Source organism: Ascidia mentula, chromosome 5, assembly GCF_947561715.1.
Source record: "Ascidia mentula chromosome 5, kaAscMent1.1, whole genome shotgun sequence".
NCBI lineage: Eukaryota > Metazoa > Chordata > Ascidiacea > Phlebobranchia > Ascidiidae > Ascidia > Ascidia mentula.
Window position 1 is genome coordinate 22,102,037 of NC_138570.1, and position 15,755 is coordinate 22,117,791.

Consider the following 15,755-nt stretch of genomic DNA (forward strand, 5'->3'; position numbering starts at 1 on the left):
GAGGGAATGTTGACGATGCGCGCGTAACAATGGCACCGGCATTGTGACGTAGTAGATGTACGACAATGGACCCGCGACGTGAATAAATATTGTCGCGATGTAAAAGTTGGTTGTCATGAGCTAGACAGTGCGGTGGATAAAGTTCAGTACAACGGTTGCAAACAACATTGAATTTGTCGACTTTTACCGCAAGTGATCGTAACCAGCAGATGTAAGCACGGGTATTCCCCCCTGCAGTTCAACAGAATTTACATTGTGAGATTTTGGGTTTCGTAATTATCGTTTTTATTGCGAGCGCAATGACGGCACTGAGTTGTCTGTGGATCACTTTCGCGATTGCCATGTCATCAATTGTGATGTCATCAGGCCAGTTAAACGTCAATAAAACCGTGGAGATTATTCAAAGGAAGGTGAGTCATTTACGTGGATTCAACGAAGCGTTAAACACGTGACTTTGATGTTTTAATCAACAGAATAATGAAGTTGGAAACTCAGATCAGTTCCGTGTTTCAATTATTGGCGTCATAATAAACAACCAAACCCTTTATAACGTCACAGTGGAGGAGGAAACTGCAGGGTTATCAACGAGTTTTGTGAATCCACAATCAAGTCAACTTAATACGATTGGGACGAAACGGTTATATTTCATACAAAACATCGCAGGTAATCAAGTGTGCTGTGTGAGGGGATACACAGGGATATATATCATAATAAGAAATCATCGAGCTTCAAATTAAAAATATCGCACCAGTGACGTCACCAACTTTTTTTACCTACGTCAGACACGTTATACGTTTGTTGCGGTTATTTCCCGGTCCTTGCGAATGAAAATATTTTTGAATCCTTATTTTTCTGCAGCACCCAACGACGTAAACATGACGTACGATGCAACATTAAGTAACCTGGGAGCAGATATTGGGTCGCGCCATGACATCACAACTACGTTGCAATACTTTGTGACGTCAAGCGTGAGTGTGTAGTTGTTGTATATTCAGTGTGTAGGTGTTGTTGTTGTATATTCAGTGTGTAAGTGTTGTTTTTGTATATTCAGTGTGTAAGTGTTGTTGTTGTTGTATATTCAGTGTGTGAGTGTTGTTGTTGTATATTCAGTGTGTAAGTGTTGTTGTTGTATATTCAGTGTGTAAGTGTTGTTGTTGTACAGATGCAAATCAGCACTGAAAGTGTTTGTATCGAGAAAGTTGAAGAAAGTGTTCAGCAAACAAATATTGGGTGAGTTGAATTATTTTAAGCAATGAATTATTTTTGTTCCGAAACAAATAAAAAAAATTAAACTGAAACAAAGAACAAAGCGTTAGTTTGTTAAAATTTTGCGCGTTTTAAGGTTTGAGAAACTTTGCTCACATTATTTTTTTACCCAAATGAACATTAGATAATTGACTGTTTGTTGTTGGTTCTGGCGCAACCGTAGAAACTGCTCGGATTTTTTTTTATAATAGGACAAGTTAGGGCAAAATGTTGTGATGCGTTTGCACAATAGGTTTTATTAACTCCAAGTAAAATGCATTCCAATCGTCGACGGGCGTTACAACTTTATTGAAACTAAATTACTTTCTGTTTTGCAGGCTTTCAATCCTGATCATCGTAGTCTGTTTTATCCTTGGCCTTCTCGTCGCCTTTTTTATCGTGCTTCTCTCGATTCTCGAGCCATGTTCCTCTCATCCGATTGAACCGACAGAGCAGCAGGTTCAACTTTAAAAAAACTCCACTGAACTTCAATAACATGGATATATTTTAGACACAAAAATCATCAACAGCGAAAGTTTACCGGATGAGCGAGAGAGCGTTCGGTGGCGAAGTTGAACACATGGGTGGAATTTTCACTAAAGATATTCGCAATGAGGTGATTTTTTCTGTTTATTGACTGCGGGAAAAACGACTCCAAGAATCTCACATATTTGACCACGAACATCGTCGTTGTTTCTAGTGATCTATTACACCTCAGACCAACCGCGTAGACATCAGGAAAAATACTATTCTTATGTTTTTATTATTTCTGCACCGATACCACCTGACATCTGGATTAATCAAAACGTATTAACTGATGATGGTGGTTATAAGTCATCTCTATGCATTATAATAAAAACGTAAAACTTGTTTCTGGCACATTTTCACTGTGTTGTGTAAAGATGCTGAACGACGTTGAAATCTTGGAATTAGAAAGTTTGGTTGATTTGGAGCAAGCATTCAACGAAGGAAGAGATTATTTGGAAAAGAGTTTGGCGTCAGTAATAATTGCCCAGGTAATTATCCCAAACCCCTTCAATGCATGGTAATTTACTATATTTTGATCAGGCGTGCGGCGACAGAATATCAGCAGAACAAGTTTGTCAAAAACTCAAAGAAAACCAAAAAGAAATCAAAAATCAGGTGGAAATTTGTGTGGGAAACAATATCTGAGTTGATTGAACATATTTTGCCACGGGAAACTTTTAACGTGGGGTTTGCTATGTTGCCTTGTAGAGTCTCGGGATTGGGGATTTCCCAACTAAAGGTGCTTTGGAAACAAAACACAAAACAGAGATGGAAAATTTGAGAGAGAAAACTGAAGATTTGGACTCGAAAGTAAGTTGATTTCCCGTTAATTAGTGCTGAGTCAGAATTTAGGTTTTTACATTTATTGCCTCGTAAACAAGTGATTTCAGTTTCAGAACGAATTGGAAGAATTAATGCGACGACGTCACAGAAATGAAGTCATCGATCATGCTTTTGTTACGTCACTGAACGAGAAAAATACATCATTTACAGAAGAACGAGGATCCACCGATATCCGATCAATTATCAGAAGTTTTAATTTACCCAATGGCGATGACGTAGCATTGCAGATTGTGCACGCGCACAACACCATGTTGCGCCATCTGGTGAAAATGTTTACGACACATGTGGGCGCAATTGGACAAACTACCAGGTCACGTGACGAGACCGTACTAAACTGGATGAGGGGGAGGGAGAAAGCCAAACAAAAATGGAACGCAATGGTTAAACAGATTATGACGTCATTATCGCCTGCACAAAGGTTTGTATCAATGGTTTGATGACGTTAAACATTCCAGAAATTGTTTTTAACTCGTAGGGAAGGGCTTATAACGACTAATACCCGACAACAACTCTTCGAAAAAACAATCCAATGCGGTAGAGCGGCGCAGGCACAATTCGAGAGAGGACTTCGTGAGGCTCCCAACCAATCGAACTTCACAAAATCTAACAAAGAAAATGTTTTTGATGACGACATAAACGACGTCACGGACGTTACGGATTGGTTGGAGAAGAAAGTTGAAGAATTCGGAAAGTTGCTCGAGAACACTAAGGTAATATTTCAAACAAGCGAAATGAAATAAATTAATAATTGTAAACTTGTTCAGGAATCAAAACAAAATGAAAGAATTACGGACTACCAACTACAGTTACTTAAAACTGTGACGTCACAATTACGCAATGACATGGATGACATTAAGGAGCGAATTAGAAGTTCTCTGACTGACAGAGGTATAGGTTAAATATATTTTAATTTTTACCATTTGACGTCACTTGTACGTCATTAGAACCGGACGAGACGACACTTGATGACATCATGGGAAGTTATGACGAAGAGGTCAGGGAATCCCCTCCAATTGTATCAATATCACGCAAGCGATGCTTAGTGGATTACGTAAGCATGACGTTATTGAGCAGGGTGTACGCGTCACAACGGTTCGTGTCCAGGGAGACAAATGTGGAGAAAGTCATGGGTGAAAACGATATCCTCCGACTCACCTTCACCAAGTAAGTTCCTGAGGCGTTGACTCGACGTGGTTGCTAAGCAACATGCTGCCGATTCCCCCCCTCTCATGTCACGTGTTTAAATCCCACAAATCCACGCAGTTCCGTTCGACGAAGAATTGAAACCAGACTTCGAGAATATCTACAATACGTCACAGATGTACAGGCCGACATTGATGACGTACAAACCGCTGATGACGAAGTCGGATTACGTCGCGAACTGCAGACAAAGTTAATGATTAGCAACGAACAACAATCCCGTGTCATTATGACGTCACCTAACAATCATAACAACGTGACATCATTTACATGCGCGGAGAGCAAGATAGCCTTATTGTTACGTCACCAAGCGTCAAGAATTTCTGAGGTTTGTAAAAATCGCGCTTTGTCCAAAAAATTACTGAAAATTTTGATCAATCGCAGGCCGAGGAACTGGAAAAGGACAGATGTGGGATTGAAAACCTATTGATGACGTTGATAAAGTGCCTGACGTCATCAGGCAAAATGACGACAGATGACTGTAAACTGTTCTTGCAAGAATATAAAACAAAGGTACAATGACGTCACAGTGGTTGTATCAGTAATCTCATGATAAAATCGCAGGGGGTTGAAACGAAAGAAAAGTTTGCTCTGGAGAGGAAAAGGAGAGAGGAGATGTTGAAAAGAAAAACTGCACGAACCCTGCAGATACGGACGAATCAAATGACAGTGAGTCAAGCAATAATGTATAGGACATCAAAGTTTTGAACTTACCTAACTTCAGACTTGAATTTTATCAAAAGTCAGCAACGTTATATTACCGTCTACTGTGAATTGTACTACGAAAACCGTTTTCTTTTTAATGCTTTGACTTGTACTAATTGAATAGGCGTTTCAATGGCTCGTTTCGTATGGAACCCTGCTCGTCATGACCTGTTCGCAAACAAGTTGTTAGGTTATCATTTGCTTGTTTTAAAGGTCGGTCATTCACCACCAAGTAACGGACTATACGTCGCCGATGATGTCATAAAGGAATCCAGTGCGCGCATCGAAGCGGAACGAATGACGTTGCAAGATTTATTTTCCAGCAGGCACGAGGTTGCAGTTGCCCAACAGAAAGCGATCCTGGAACAGGTTTGGAGTCGGTTTCGTTACTTTAGCTTTAAATGGTAAATTAGCACCACTCCACCGGCGGGGTTTGAACTCGCGACCCTGGTGCGTGACTTTAACCAGCGCAGCTGTGATGTCATTGTGCCCAATGGACGCCAAGTGAAAGCTTTCGCAGTGGGGAAACCTTTAAATGCGGAGCATGTGCATGCTTTCTGCAAGACCAAATTACGTCATCAACACTACGTCATTAATAATACGTTTACTTCAGGAGTTGCGTCTTTTGGGTGAAGTGGTGAAGATATCGAAACTAGTTGGCGAGGATCTGAAGGAGTCAATCAACCTCGTGTTTCCATACAAAAGAGAGGATCATAAATCGAAACTGAACGCAATGCTCATCACCCAGGATAGAAATCATAACAAGGAAAGCAAGGAAATATCAAAGTAAAAATTTTGGTTAGAAGTTAAGAATAAAGTTGCATCAAAACCGATTTTCTTTTCAGGAATTTTCTTCGTTTGATTCTGGAACTTGTTTTAAATCAAGAAACCTTCCATCAAACTCCATCAGACGAACGCTCACAACACAGGTGGGAGGTGTTCCATGTTGATATCGAATAGAGTGTTGAGATTTCACCGCAGAATTACTGATGGAACAACAAATTGTCTACGTTTCAGTAAACCACACAAAAATTTTACTAAAGATCTCAAGATTTTCAACCACAATTCAAGAAACTTGCGCCGCTAGATGGCGCTTCTAAGTATCCAGGCATCCGCCCGGAACCCTTGGGAAGAATTGCTACCCCGGAAGCGGAAGATAGGTTTGTGTTGATTACGTTTAAAGTGCATATGACACGGTCATGGTAACTTTGCGTAAAAGTAAAGGTACATCTACAACAAACATAAGGTTGACAGGCTTCGCAACCAAGGCATTGCAGCCAAGCTTGATCAGCCACTTTTCCCGACAAGTCGGAGCGAGATCTGAAAAATCAAGCTCCCGGTGAGGTTTGAACTCACGACCCCAGGACAGCGTTTTGCATCACACAAAAATATGTCATTGTGACGTCACAAAACAAAGGCTTATTTGTCCCTAATTATCGGAAGACCATAGGGCCAGCGGTGCACAACCTGCGGCCGCGGACGCTATTTTTTGCGGCCGTGCACATTTATATCAAAATATATGCATTGGCGGCCGTCGTTGCTTCTGAAACTTGTTTTTGAAGCGGTCTCAAGAGTTAAGCTTTTAATTAGGCCCATTTCCATTTCCGCGTCATACACATTCGTTCGCTGTAGCGAGTTTTAACTAGTGCAGCCACCGCAACCGAGACACAGCGCAACAACAGGGATGGTGACGTCATAAAACATTAATAGTATATCTGTGAATTGTTATGTACGCATGTACAGTTGTCGAAAAGCTAAACAGTGGAGTCACTCAGTCATGTCGCTGAAACGCAAAAGGTTGTTAAAACAAGAGAAAAGGGCGTTTAATCCCAAATGGGAAGTGGATTATTTTGTGATGTGGACGTGAACCTGGCGTGCAAGAACAAGGCAGTCATTGAATAATTCGACTCTTCATTACATTGTAATATACGTAATTTGGCAAATGTAAATAATAAATAGTGCACATGTATGGGACATTCCTTTCTAATAATGCTCACGTCAACTTGTCGTAATTATCAGGAGTATATCGCTGGAAAAGCAGTATATTCAGTGGCGGCCGTTAGCACACAGTGGTGTGTGTGTTGCGGCCGGCAATAGCAAAAAGGTTGTGCACCCCTGTATAGGGTATAGCAGAAACGATATTACTTTGTACTTCGACAAGACGGGGATGGTGCGTTTCTTTACTCAGTGACATTACATGACGTCATTTTTGGGTGTGATGTCATAACTTTAACCTCCCCTTTGTGTTGACTTTAATTTCATGATTCCAACATTTCTAGTTACGAACTATATTTCGAAAAATACATTAGTGGTTGATTGTGGCGAATTAAATAAAACATTTATGACGCGAACTCGTAGGCAACGCCACTGTCGGACAAAAAGTGGTTCTATGACAGAATAACAGTGTTGTGTTGCATAATCAGCTAATTTGGTTACCCTTTTTTGGCGGTCTTTGCCAGTTTCAAAATTCAATTAACCTGCTTCTATATTTTGCTGTGAGTGGACAAAACGACAATGCTACACTGACGGTTTGTCTCTGTCCTCATTTCAAAGGTTCATGTGTCACGTTAGCGATCATAAATGCTGTAACAACAAGAACACTCTGTCCCAGTAACTGTTTTATTATCACACAACTAAGTAAGACATAATAGGTCGAACAGCGGCCATCTGTCTGCAGCTCAAATAACATCAAAATCCATTTGTTGCACTTGTTCACTTTTTGTCCCCTGTTTAATGCAACATTATGCTAAAACTAGGCTTGCTGCAAGCACGCGCACGACCAAAGCGCCTTCTATGACGTCATGCAACAATAATCTCATTTTCGCACGATCTCGTTCGCAGCGGCAAAAGTGCGAGTTTGATCAGCTGTATCTTAGAAACCAGTCGTCGTATCAACCTACCTTTTTCGCCAAAAATGTTTTAAAGTTATAAACATCTCTTAGTTTAAAATCTTAACATGTTTTATTTTTTCGTGTTACAAGCACTTTAACACCACAAAGTAGAAGTAGTCGCCTGGCTGTTTGGCGGGCAAGATTATCTACAATAATATTTCTTAAAACAATATTCTCAAGTCTTGTGCCAATGAAATATTTTTACCAGCATATGTTTGTCAACAGACTTGAAACGCACTCGACAAGGAAGAAAAAGTCAACGCTGTCAGCCCTGAAACCTCGGCAGCGCCCCTAGCGTGTGTATTATCTCTATGTGTCTACGTCACAGAATAAACAATATCTCGAATGCCTGGAGCGATTTTCGAGAAGCGAGTTTTGTAACATATTGGCACCAGGGGGCAAATTCGACAGCTGGTAACCGGCGTTAGTGCAACATCAAGTTTAAGCATGTCAAGGTTTGATGCGTGTTCACCCACAACAGTCAGCTTAACGTCAGCAGATTCAACACAAGTGTGAAAATCGTTAAACTTTCCCGAGTAACTTTAGGTAGGAAAGTTGTAACGCAAGTTCGTTGCACAGTTTTCAAACAGAAAAAAAACCCGTAAATAATACATTCAATACCTGTTTGTTTTAGCGCCAAACTGTATGAACATCACATTTCCAGCTATTTTCATCTGATATTCGAACGTCGCGCGTTGCCTTTTTGTTGCGTCACAAAGCGTGGCACTGTTAAACCGCGCATTACGCCGAAAGCAGTGATTGGATCAACGCATATATGTCTGTGCATTGTTTGCCTTCAGTAAACGCCACGTGGTGTATTGCCCAGGGCTCGCAAAGTTGGGTGTTTGTTGGGTGAAGTTTGATCATTTTTGTGTGCTTTCGGAAACTTGTCAGCGTATTATTCGTGTTTGGCTGTCTTGAGACATCGGGCTTGGCTACCGAACCAAACAGCGACATGCTTCACAAACATACACACCTTAGTTCCGCCAAGTTACAACAATGCTTTTCCGAATCGTTTTTATTCATAAAACGCGCGGTGTATTCAAACCCGAACGCCGTGAACTGACCAAGAGGTTTGGCCGGTTACCAGTCTGGATCACGTGACAACCATTGTCTGTCAGGTGTGACGTTGCAGCAACCATTGTTGAAATATTCGAAGTTTTAATTAAATGTTTGCGTGTTGCAAATCGTGTTGCAGATCGTCGCCCATTCAACGTTTCTGATGCGGTTGTACAGAAGTAAGTTGGTGGTGTTTTAGAAATCTAACAGTTAAATGGTTTTCGTTTAAATCCAGATTTTAGAATTACGTTGACTGTTATTTAAACACTGAACGAAATGTCATTACCTTTAGAAATAAGGCCGTTATGTAGATGACCATAAACTCGGTTTTCAAAATGTGACAACCAAGGTTGATTGTACGTAGTTCAGTTTAAATAAACCAACCTAACGTAAAAGGTGAAACGTTACACTGGTTGGGGCAAAAGTACTGCAGTGACACAGTATTGCTATACTTTTACATATCCACAGAAAAATTTAATTTAAAGGAATATTAGGAAAATTCTAGGTAAACAAACTGGTTAATAACTGGAACATGTCAGTTTTATATCCAGTATTGTTGTTGTTGGCTGTTGCATTGTGTGGGAATGCTTTCTATCTGCCTGGCCTAGCACCTGTCAGCTACTGTAAAGATAAAGGCGATGAAACTTGCAAGGTGGGAAAATTTTGTTGCATGCTTTTGTGGTAAAGTGTTGAATGACTGGATTTAATTTTACAACCCATCATGATTGAAAAGTTTATTATTTGCACAGAAGGCAGCATCAATTTTTAGATGTTAATGCAATAGCTAATTTTTATTGTGTGGAATCTGGTATAATAATTTGGTGGCTAGTAAACTACCTTGCTGACTTCTAAACATAAAAACATTTTTACCTTTAATAAAAAAGATAAAGCAAAACTTGGACAAATTTCCACAAATTTAAACTACAGCAAGATGTTAATATGTTTTAAAGAGTTAATTTGTTGGTTCAGTTTTTTTTTAAAGGTTTTGTATTCGGTACACAACCAATGACACAAGAGCAATCTGGTTTACAACAATTAAAATTTTTTATTTTTACAACAATTACTAAATACAATCAAATATCGTAAAGTTTGATTCCATTGCAAATTACAACAATCATAACTTACTTTTTTACGTTGCATATATGTATGAGAAATAAGAAGTGTTTTCAATATTAGTAAATATAGATTGATTTTTGTGAGGTATCTGTAATATGTTGCCTGCATTTCAGTGGCTGTGCTTATTAGTACCTGGTTCTATTGTCTATTGATACAATAATGATAGATTGCTGGTTTCCTGTGTGCTGAAATAAGTAAAGGAAGAGCTCCCACAATTGTTAAGCTGAAACACACATTTGTACAGTGTGCTTCGTATCCTGCCCAACAATAAACCTTACAAAAATACAATTGTTTTAATGATAACTGATGACTTAACACAATTAAATATTTGATGTCAATCACTATTGTCAGGAAATAACTTAGTTGTCATGCCAACATTTTAATCTTTATAACCAAATTTTTTGAAGATGTTATTTGTAAGCCTGATACTACCAGTTTTTGTCTGGTGTATAAACTTAAACATCATTTATTTCTGTGTTTTTCACCAATTTGCCATTAGTTATAATCCTGCAATGTTTTTAAATAAATGTATGTTGTTTGTTATTAGGTCGACATTCCTGTGCTGGTGAACCGTCTGGTGTCTGCCGAGTCCATCATTCCATACGAGTACACATCATTTGATTTCTGTGAGGCCGAAACTAAAGAAAAATCACCATCAGAAAATCTTGGACAAGTTCTGTTTGGTGAAAGAATCCGACCTTCTCCGTACAACGTAAAAACTTCTGTTTAAACTTTTTTCTCCTTTGAAAATTACATAGTTAATAAAACTTAACACCGACCACCAAAAGTAAATGAGATTCTTGTGTGTTTAGCTCAAGTTTATGAAAGATGAGAAGTGTGTTTCTGTGTGCAAGAGGAAATACTCATCTAAAGACGACGAAAAACTTAAGTTTCTCAAATACGGGATGTTATTCAGCTATGAAAACAGATGGTAAGTTTAAAAAATATTTTCTATTTATTATTTTAAAGATTGTCAAATGGTTGACTAAATAATGAGCATGCATCTGAAATAAAACATATTCCATGTCTGTTGGATGAGCTTTGTTACTTGTAGGCAAATGTTATGGCAGTGTTTGATCAAAAATCTTTATGTAAAGCATTTAAGCCTCCCAAGATTAAAGTTTAATATTATTTTTAGGATTGTTGATAACATGCCGATTGCTTGGTGTTATGAGACTGTGGAAAATGGTAAGTTTTGCACTCCTGGATTTCCTATTGGATGTTTCGTGAACGAGAAAGGAATACAGAAAGATGCTTGTCAGATAAGTGTACGTTTATTTTTATGTTTTTCTAATGCTTGTTTATGTTAGTGATAAAACTATATTTTTTTTTGTTTATTTAATTCCACAAATTTTTAATATATTTTCCACCATTACTGACAATTTATTGTTTACAGGAGGCTTTTAACCTCAAGGACACTTACTATCTCTTCAACCACGTTGACATCACAATATATTACCATCCTGGTGCTGATAAAACTTCCAGACTTGTTAAAGCAACTCTCGAACCAAAGAGGTATTTTCTTATCGACTCAGGATTTGTACCAGAATTCCTCAAATCCTGGTTTGAATTCAAAAGTTGGTTTGACTTTTTTAGTTTGGGAAAGCCGCATGATAATTTGTGTAGATTGGTGTTGTTAAACAGTTGAACCCATACATTAACTGAAAAGGTATTGTACTATTCCCCATGTATTTTCTCTGTTATCAGATCAGACAATAGTGCAATGTATATTTTCACATTAATATTTTAGTTTGTTGTTTTGAGAATTGCAAAACATATTTTAAACATCACATTAATGTATTTAGTTACTCTGGCGCTGAGTGTAGTGGAGGTCCACTGGCTATTCCAAAAGAATACAAGAATGAGATTGCTTTCGATTACACGTACAGCGTCACATTCCAGGTCAAGTTATTATGTAGGGTTGTTTCATGTTAACAAACAGCATAAAGAACAATGAATTGCTGGTGCTGTCGGGTCTATTTATAACTATAAGACGGTTGTAAGTTAACTCTGTGTTTGTGCATTTTATTACATCCTGATGAAGACTGTTTCATAGCAACCAAGACATTGACACAACTATTTGTTCCAGAAGAGCCATCTTGTAGTAGTTTAACAGAACCCTTGCACGTTTACCACTTTACACTCACATGTTAACTAAAATAATCAGTGAATTTGTCACAAATATAAAAAAACTGAAACATGTGAGCAGGAGGACAAGTCGATCGAGTGGGCATCGAGGTGGGATTACATCCTTGATTCCCTTCCTCACACCAACATCCAGTGGTTCTCCATCATGAACTCCCTCGTGATTGTCCTCTTCCTCTCCGGGATGGTTGCCATGATAACCATCAGAAGTCTACACAAAGACATTGCACGTTACAACCAACTTGAATCTGTCGTAAGTTGTACAAAGGATGGATTGGAATATCTGTGATAAATATACAAATATTACAAAATCTTATTTTGTTTAAATTCTAGTTTAAATTGAATGAAGGTCCTGAAAATAACTTTTCACAAATATTTTGTGGATCTGTTAAACCATGGTTGGTATCATTTCTATGGTTGTTATAGGAGGACGCACAGGAGGAGTTTGGATGGAAGTTGGTCCATGGTGACGTCTTTCGTCCCCCGTCGAAGGCGATGCTTCTTTCCGTCTTCACTGGCATCGGAACCCAGGTAAAGTTTAGTGTGATTGAAATATGTCATAGTTTAAAGTTTATGAAGTGAGAACAAAATGGAGTAACGACCCAACGTATTCCCCAGGTTATCGTGATGACATTCCTCACGTTATTCTTCGCTTGTCTTGGATTTCTGTCACCGGCCAACCGTGGAGCGCTCGGAACCACGTCGGTCGTCTCGTTCGTGTGTTTAGGAGTTGTGGCTGGATATGCGTCTGCTAGACTTTACAAAAGTATGCAACGTCTGCTTGTCACAAATTGTTTCAATATTAGTTGTAAATTTTTTCAAGAAACAATTACAGTAAAAGTGCGTTTGGTGAGAAATATGTTTTTAAGTTGATCAATATCGTGGTAATCAAAGTACGAACAAAATTCTGATTTTTTGTGGAAACAGAAAACAATCCTTTTATTTAAGTCACACAATTATTTGTCAGAATTCCTAGTTTTAATTCAGTGCCTAAAGCTAACAAAGTATTGACAGGTTTTGGTTTTTACTGATATGTTACAGTTGTTTTTTAATGTTTTATTTTTCAGCTCTTGGAGGCGAGCGATGGAAAACGAACGTGATGATGACGTCGTTCCTCGTGTCTGGGTAACTTTCACATTTACTGTTGTCAAAAGTAGTTCATTGTTTCTTTCAGTTCTTCAAGAAAGTTTATTTTCTAACGATTTTTTTTCAAATATAAGATTTTGTGTAGATTCATCTTCTGTGTGTTCTTCATAATGAACTTGATATTGTGGGGGGAGGGAAGTTCTGCTGCCATCCCGTTCGGAACACTCGTTGCTGTGCTCGCACTCTGGTTTGGAATCTCCGTTCCTCTTACATTTGTTGGGGCTTACATGGGATACAAACGAGCGGTAAACAACATAAATTTTCAAGCATCCAACCACAATTTTTCTGTTATTTTTATACCTCTTATGATTTCTTGCTAAAAACCAGAAATAAAGTTTAAACTGTGTGGGAAGTAAAAACAAATGTTGTTTTTCAAATAAAACCTTTTCACCACCTCCACAAATAATGTAACATTTTATTTTTCATTCTGATGAAAACGTTCTTTAACTTTTCAGCCTTTTGAGCATCCTGTGCGAACAAACCAGATCCCACGTCAGATCCCAGAGCAAGTGATGTATACAAAATCCCTTCCCTGCATCCTCATGGGAGGAATCCTTCCCTTCGGATGCATCTTCATCCAACTCTTCTTCATCCTAAACTCCATCTGGTTCGTATTTTTCAATTTGTTTTTTCCCTCCGTAAATTCTCCAACCTTTTTGTTGCAATTATTGCTTAGTCAGAACTTATCCTAAGGACCTATATGGGTATTAAATTGGAGAAATCCTGTGTTCAAGGCCCTCGGCTGTAATGCATCTAGCGACTGTTCCGTTTGTTTCCCAATGACCGTTGATGGGTCTTGTGACTTACATAGGGACCTAAAATTCTACAAATGTGAAAAAAAATTGCTCCTGGATGAGACTGTACAGAGCAAGGACTTTTTGGGCCTCCTGGAAGATGATATGACCAACAGGGGGGTATAACCAGCCCTGGGGGGGAGGGCTTTGACACTTTTTCAGCAACTAAATTTGATGCCATTGCATAAAGAAGAGTTGGAACTTATAAAAAAATGCAATTGAGTGGGTAGTTGAACGATTCATTTTTCTGCAAAATCCAGTTCCATTTTTATTGTCAAAATATTGACTAACCAGGGTGCAAATGCCCCCAGGGGGTGGCTAAACCATTTCTCTAGTGACTAATTTTGATCAAAATTTGTAGATATTGGATGGATCTTGAGCATTTCCCAACACCAAAACTTATTTTCATAGAAATACCAATATACGTCCTAAACTGAATCAATTTATTCTGATGCTAGTTGTATCACAAGTTATGTGATGCTTATTTCAAAATATTTTGTCTGTATAGTTGGTATTACATCTCACGCCACCTGTTGAACTTTAATCTCACTCTGCCACTGATATTTATGAACATAAAAACTTAATTTGAGAAATTTAATTTCCCCCCACTTTCCAGGTCGCACCAACTTTACTACATGTTTGGTTTCCTCTTCTTGGTTGCGGTGATCCTTGTCATAACCAGTAGTGAAACCACCATCCTCCTGTGTTACTTTCATCTTGCTGCAGAGGTAAATCCCAAAGTTGTCACAATATTTTTGTTGTTTTGATCAGCATAACTTTTTAACAAGCTCACAGTAAAGGTTTTATTTGAAGTTATTTTAGTTGTCATTAAGTGGCATAAATTTTGTTTGCTGTTTTGGAATCTGGTCGTTTTCCGTGTTAAATTGTACTTGTTTTAGAATAACTGAGTAAATCTGCAATTTTGTGCACTTTCCAACCCCCTATTTTGTTGCAATTCAATTTTATTCTTTAAAATTACAATAACTTAACACTGTTTATTTGATTTTATGCATGTTTCCGTTTAAATAAGAACTGGTGATAATGATTTTCAGCATAACACATGCTTTAACATGAAGTTATTTTATATTGTGAATTGAAATGTGAAGTTTCCACCTGTGCTTCACAATCAGTGGTGTTGGAAAAAAGTTTATTTCAGGGGGGAAATATTAATTATTGTCAACTTCCTGCAGGATTATCGCTGGTGGTGGAGATCGTTTCTCACCTCCGGATTCACTGCAGTTTATTTCTTCTTCTACGCCGTACGGTTTTATTTCACCAAGATGGCAGTAGAGGGTTTTGCCTCAGCTATTCTTTACTTTGGATACACGTTCATCATGTCGGTGCTCATCTTTCTGTTTACTGGTGAGTTTCAGAACTCAGGTTACCAAAATAACTGTCACCCTATCCCAAAAATTACCTCTGTGCCACATGCAACCCTTTGTAATGTTTTCCTGAATTAATTTGACTTAAAATCAGTTGAGATCGCAGCAGGTGACTTCATACCATAGTATGGTTTTAACTGTCTGTTACAGAACCTTAATCTCAACAAAACAGTCAAGTTAATGCTCTTGTCTTGTCTTAAATCTGTTGACTGCATTAAACTGGGGAAACCCCAACCAACAAAACCACACCCAAAAATTGAGTGAATTTTTTTTACAATTTCTATCTCAACAGATTGCAAAATATTCCTAATTCTAAACAACCTGAAATATCCTCACCAAACAGTTTCTCATAAATGCAATTTATTGTGTCCCAGGTACCATTGGTTTCAGCGCTTGTTATTGGTTCGTGAAGAAAATCTACAGTGCAGTTAAAGTTGATTGATGAAATACAAAAGCATTCGTGCCTTGATGGGAATGGCATTGCTCCAAGAATATATTTTATTGGAAAACTTCTTGTAGTTGATTGTTTTTATGCAACTTGTATAAAGTGCCCGTGATGTTAAAAGCTTATACATATAAAATAAACAGATGAAAATACAATGCCTGCTTGCTGCAAAAGGAACTAAAACAATCAAAAAACATTAAAAAATTTGTACAAATATCACTTCGTGGCAAAAACGTCATGTTTGGGGTTGAAAGGA

General features: G+C 38.2%; 2 protein-coding genes across 3 annotated transcripts; both read left to right on the forward strand.

The window, feature by feature from the left end:
• Positions 1–123: 123 nt before the first annotated feature.
• LOC145902263 (uncharacterized) lies at positions 124–7,758 on the forward strand. Of its 2 annotated transcripts, none has more exons than XR_014402588.1 (21): positions 124–410; positions 474–663; positions 859–968; positions 1,163–1,230; positions 1,584–1,704; positions 1,757–1,861; positions 2,148–2,261; positions 2,314–2,388; positions 2,482–2,583; positions 2,664–3,034; positions 3,092–3,326; positions 3,381–3,504; positions 3,561–3,780; positions 3,880–4,144; positions 4,201–4,329; positions 4,381–4,485; positions 4,735–4,890; positions 5,135–5,307; positions 5,367–5,450; positions 5,539–5,681; positions 7,638–7,758. XR_014402588.1 is itself a non-coding variant. In XM_082990165.1 (21 exons), exons 1-21 carry the CDS (start codon positions 300–302, stop codon positions 7,705–7,707), a joined length of 3,045 nt encoding a protein of 1,014 aa, XP_082846291.1. In that variant the 5' UTR covers positions 124–299; the 3' UTR covers positions 7,708–7,758. The 2 variants fall into 2 exon arrangements, 1 of the variants encoding a protein (XP_082846291.1); XM_082990165.1 differs by having other exon boundaries at positions 5,565–5,681.
• A 1,185-nt stretch (positions 7,759–8,943) lies between these two features.
• LOC145903788 (transmembrane 9 superfamily member 2-like) lies at positions 8,944–15,654 on the forward strand. The gene is made up of 15 exons (XM_082991934.1): positions 8,944–9,123; positions 10,135–10,299; positions 10,400–10,518; positions 10,726–10,855; positions 10,984–11,102; positions 11,393–11,489; positions 11,797–11,985; positions 12,159–12,263; positions 12,351–12,498; positions 12,800–12,857; positions 12,964–13,123; positions 13,334–13,485; positions 14,289–14,400; positions 14,863–15,034; positions 15,429–15,654. The coding sequence occupies exons 1-15, from the start codon at positions 9,004–9,006 to the stop codon at positions 15,494–15,496; spliced, it is 1,914 nt and encodes a 637-aa protein (XP_082848060.1). The 5' UTR covers positions 8,944–9,003; the 3' UTR covers positions 15,497–15,654.
• The last annotated feature ends 101 nt before the right edge of the window (positions 15,655–15,755 follow it).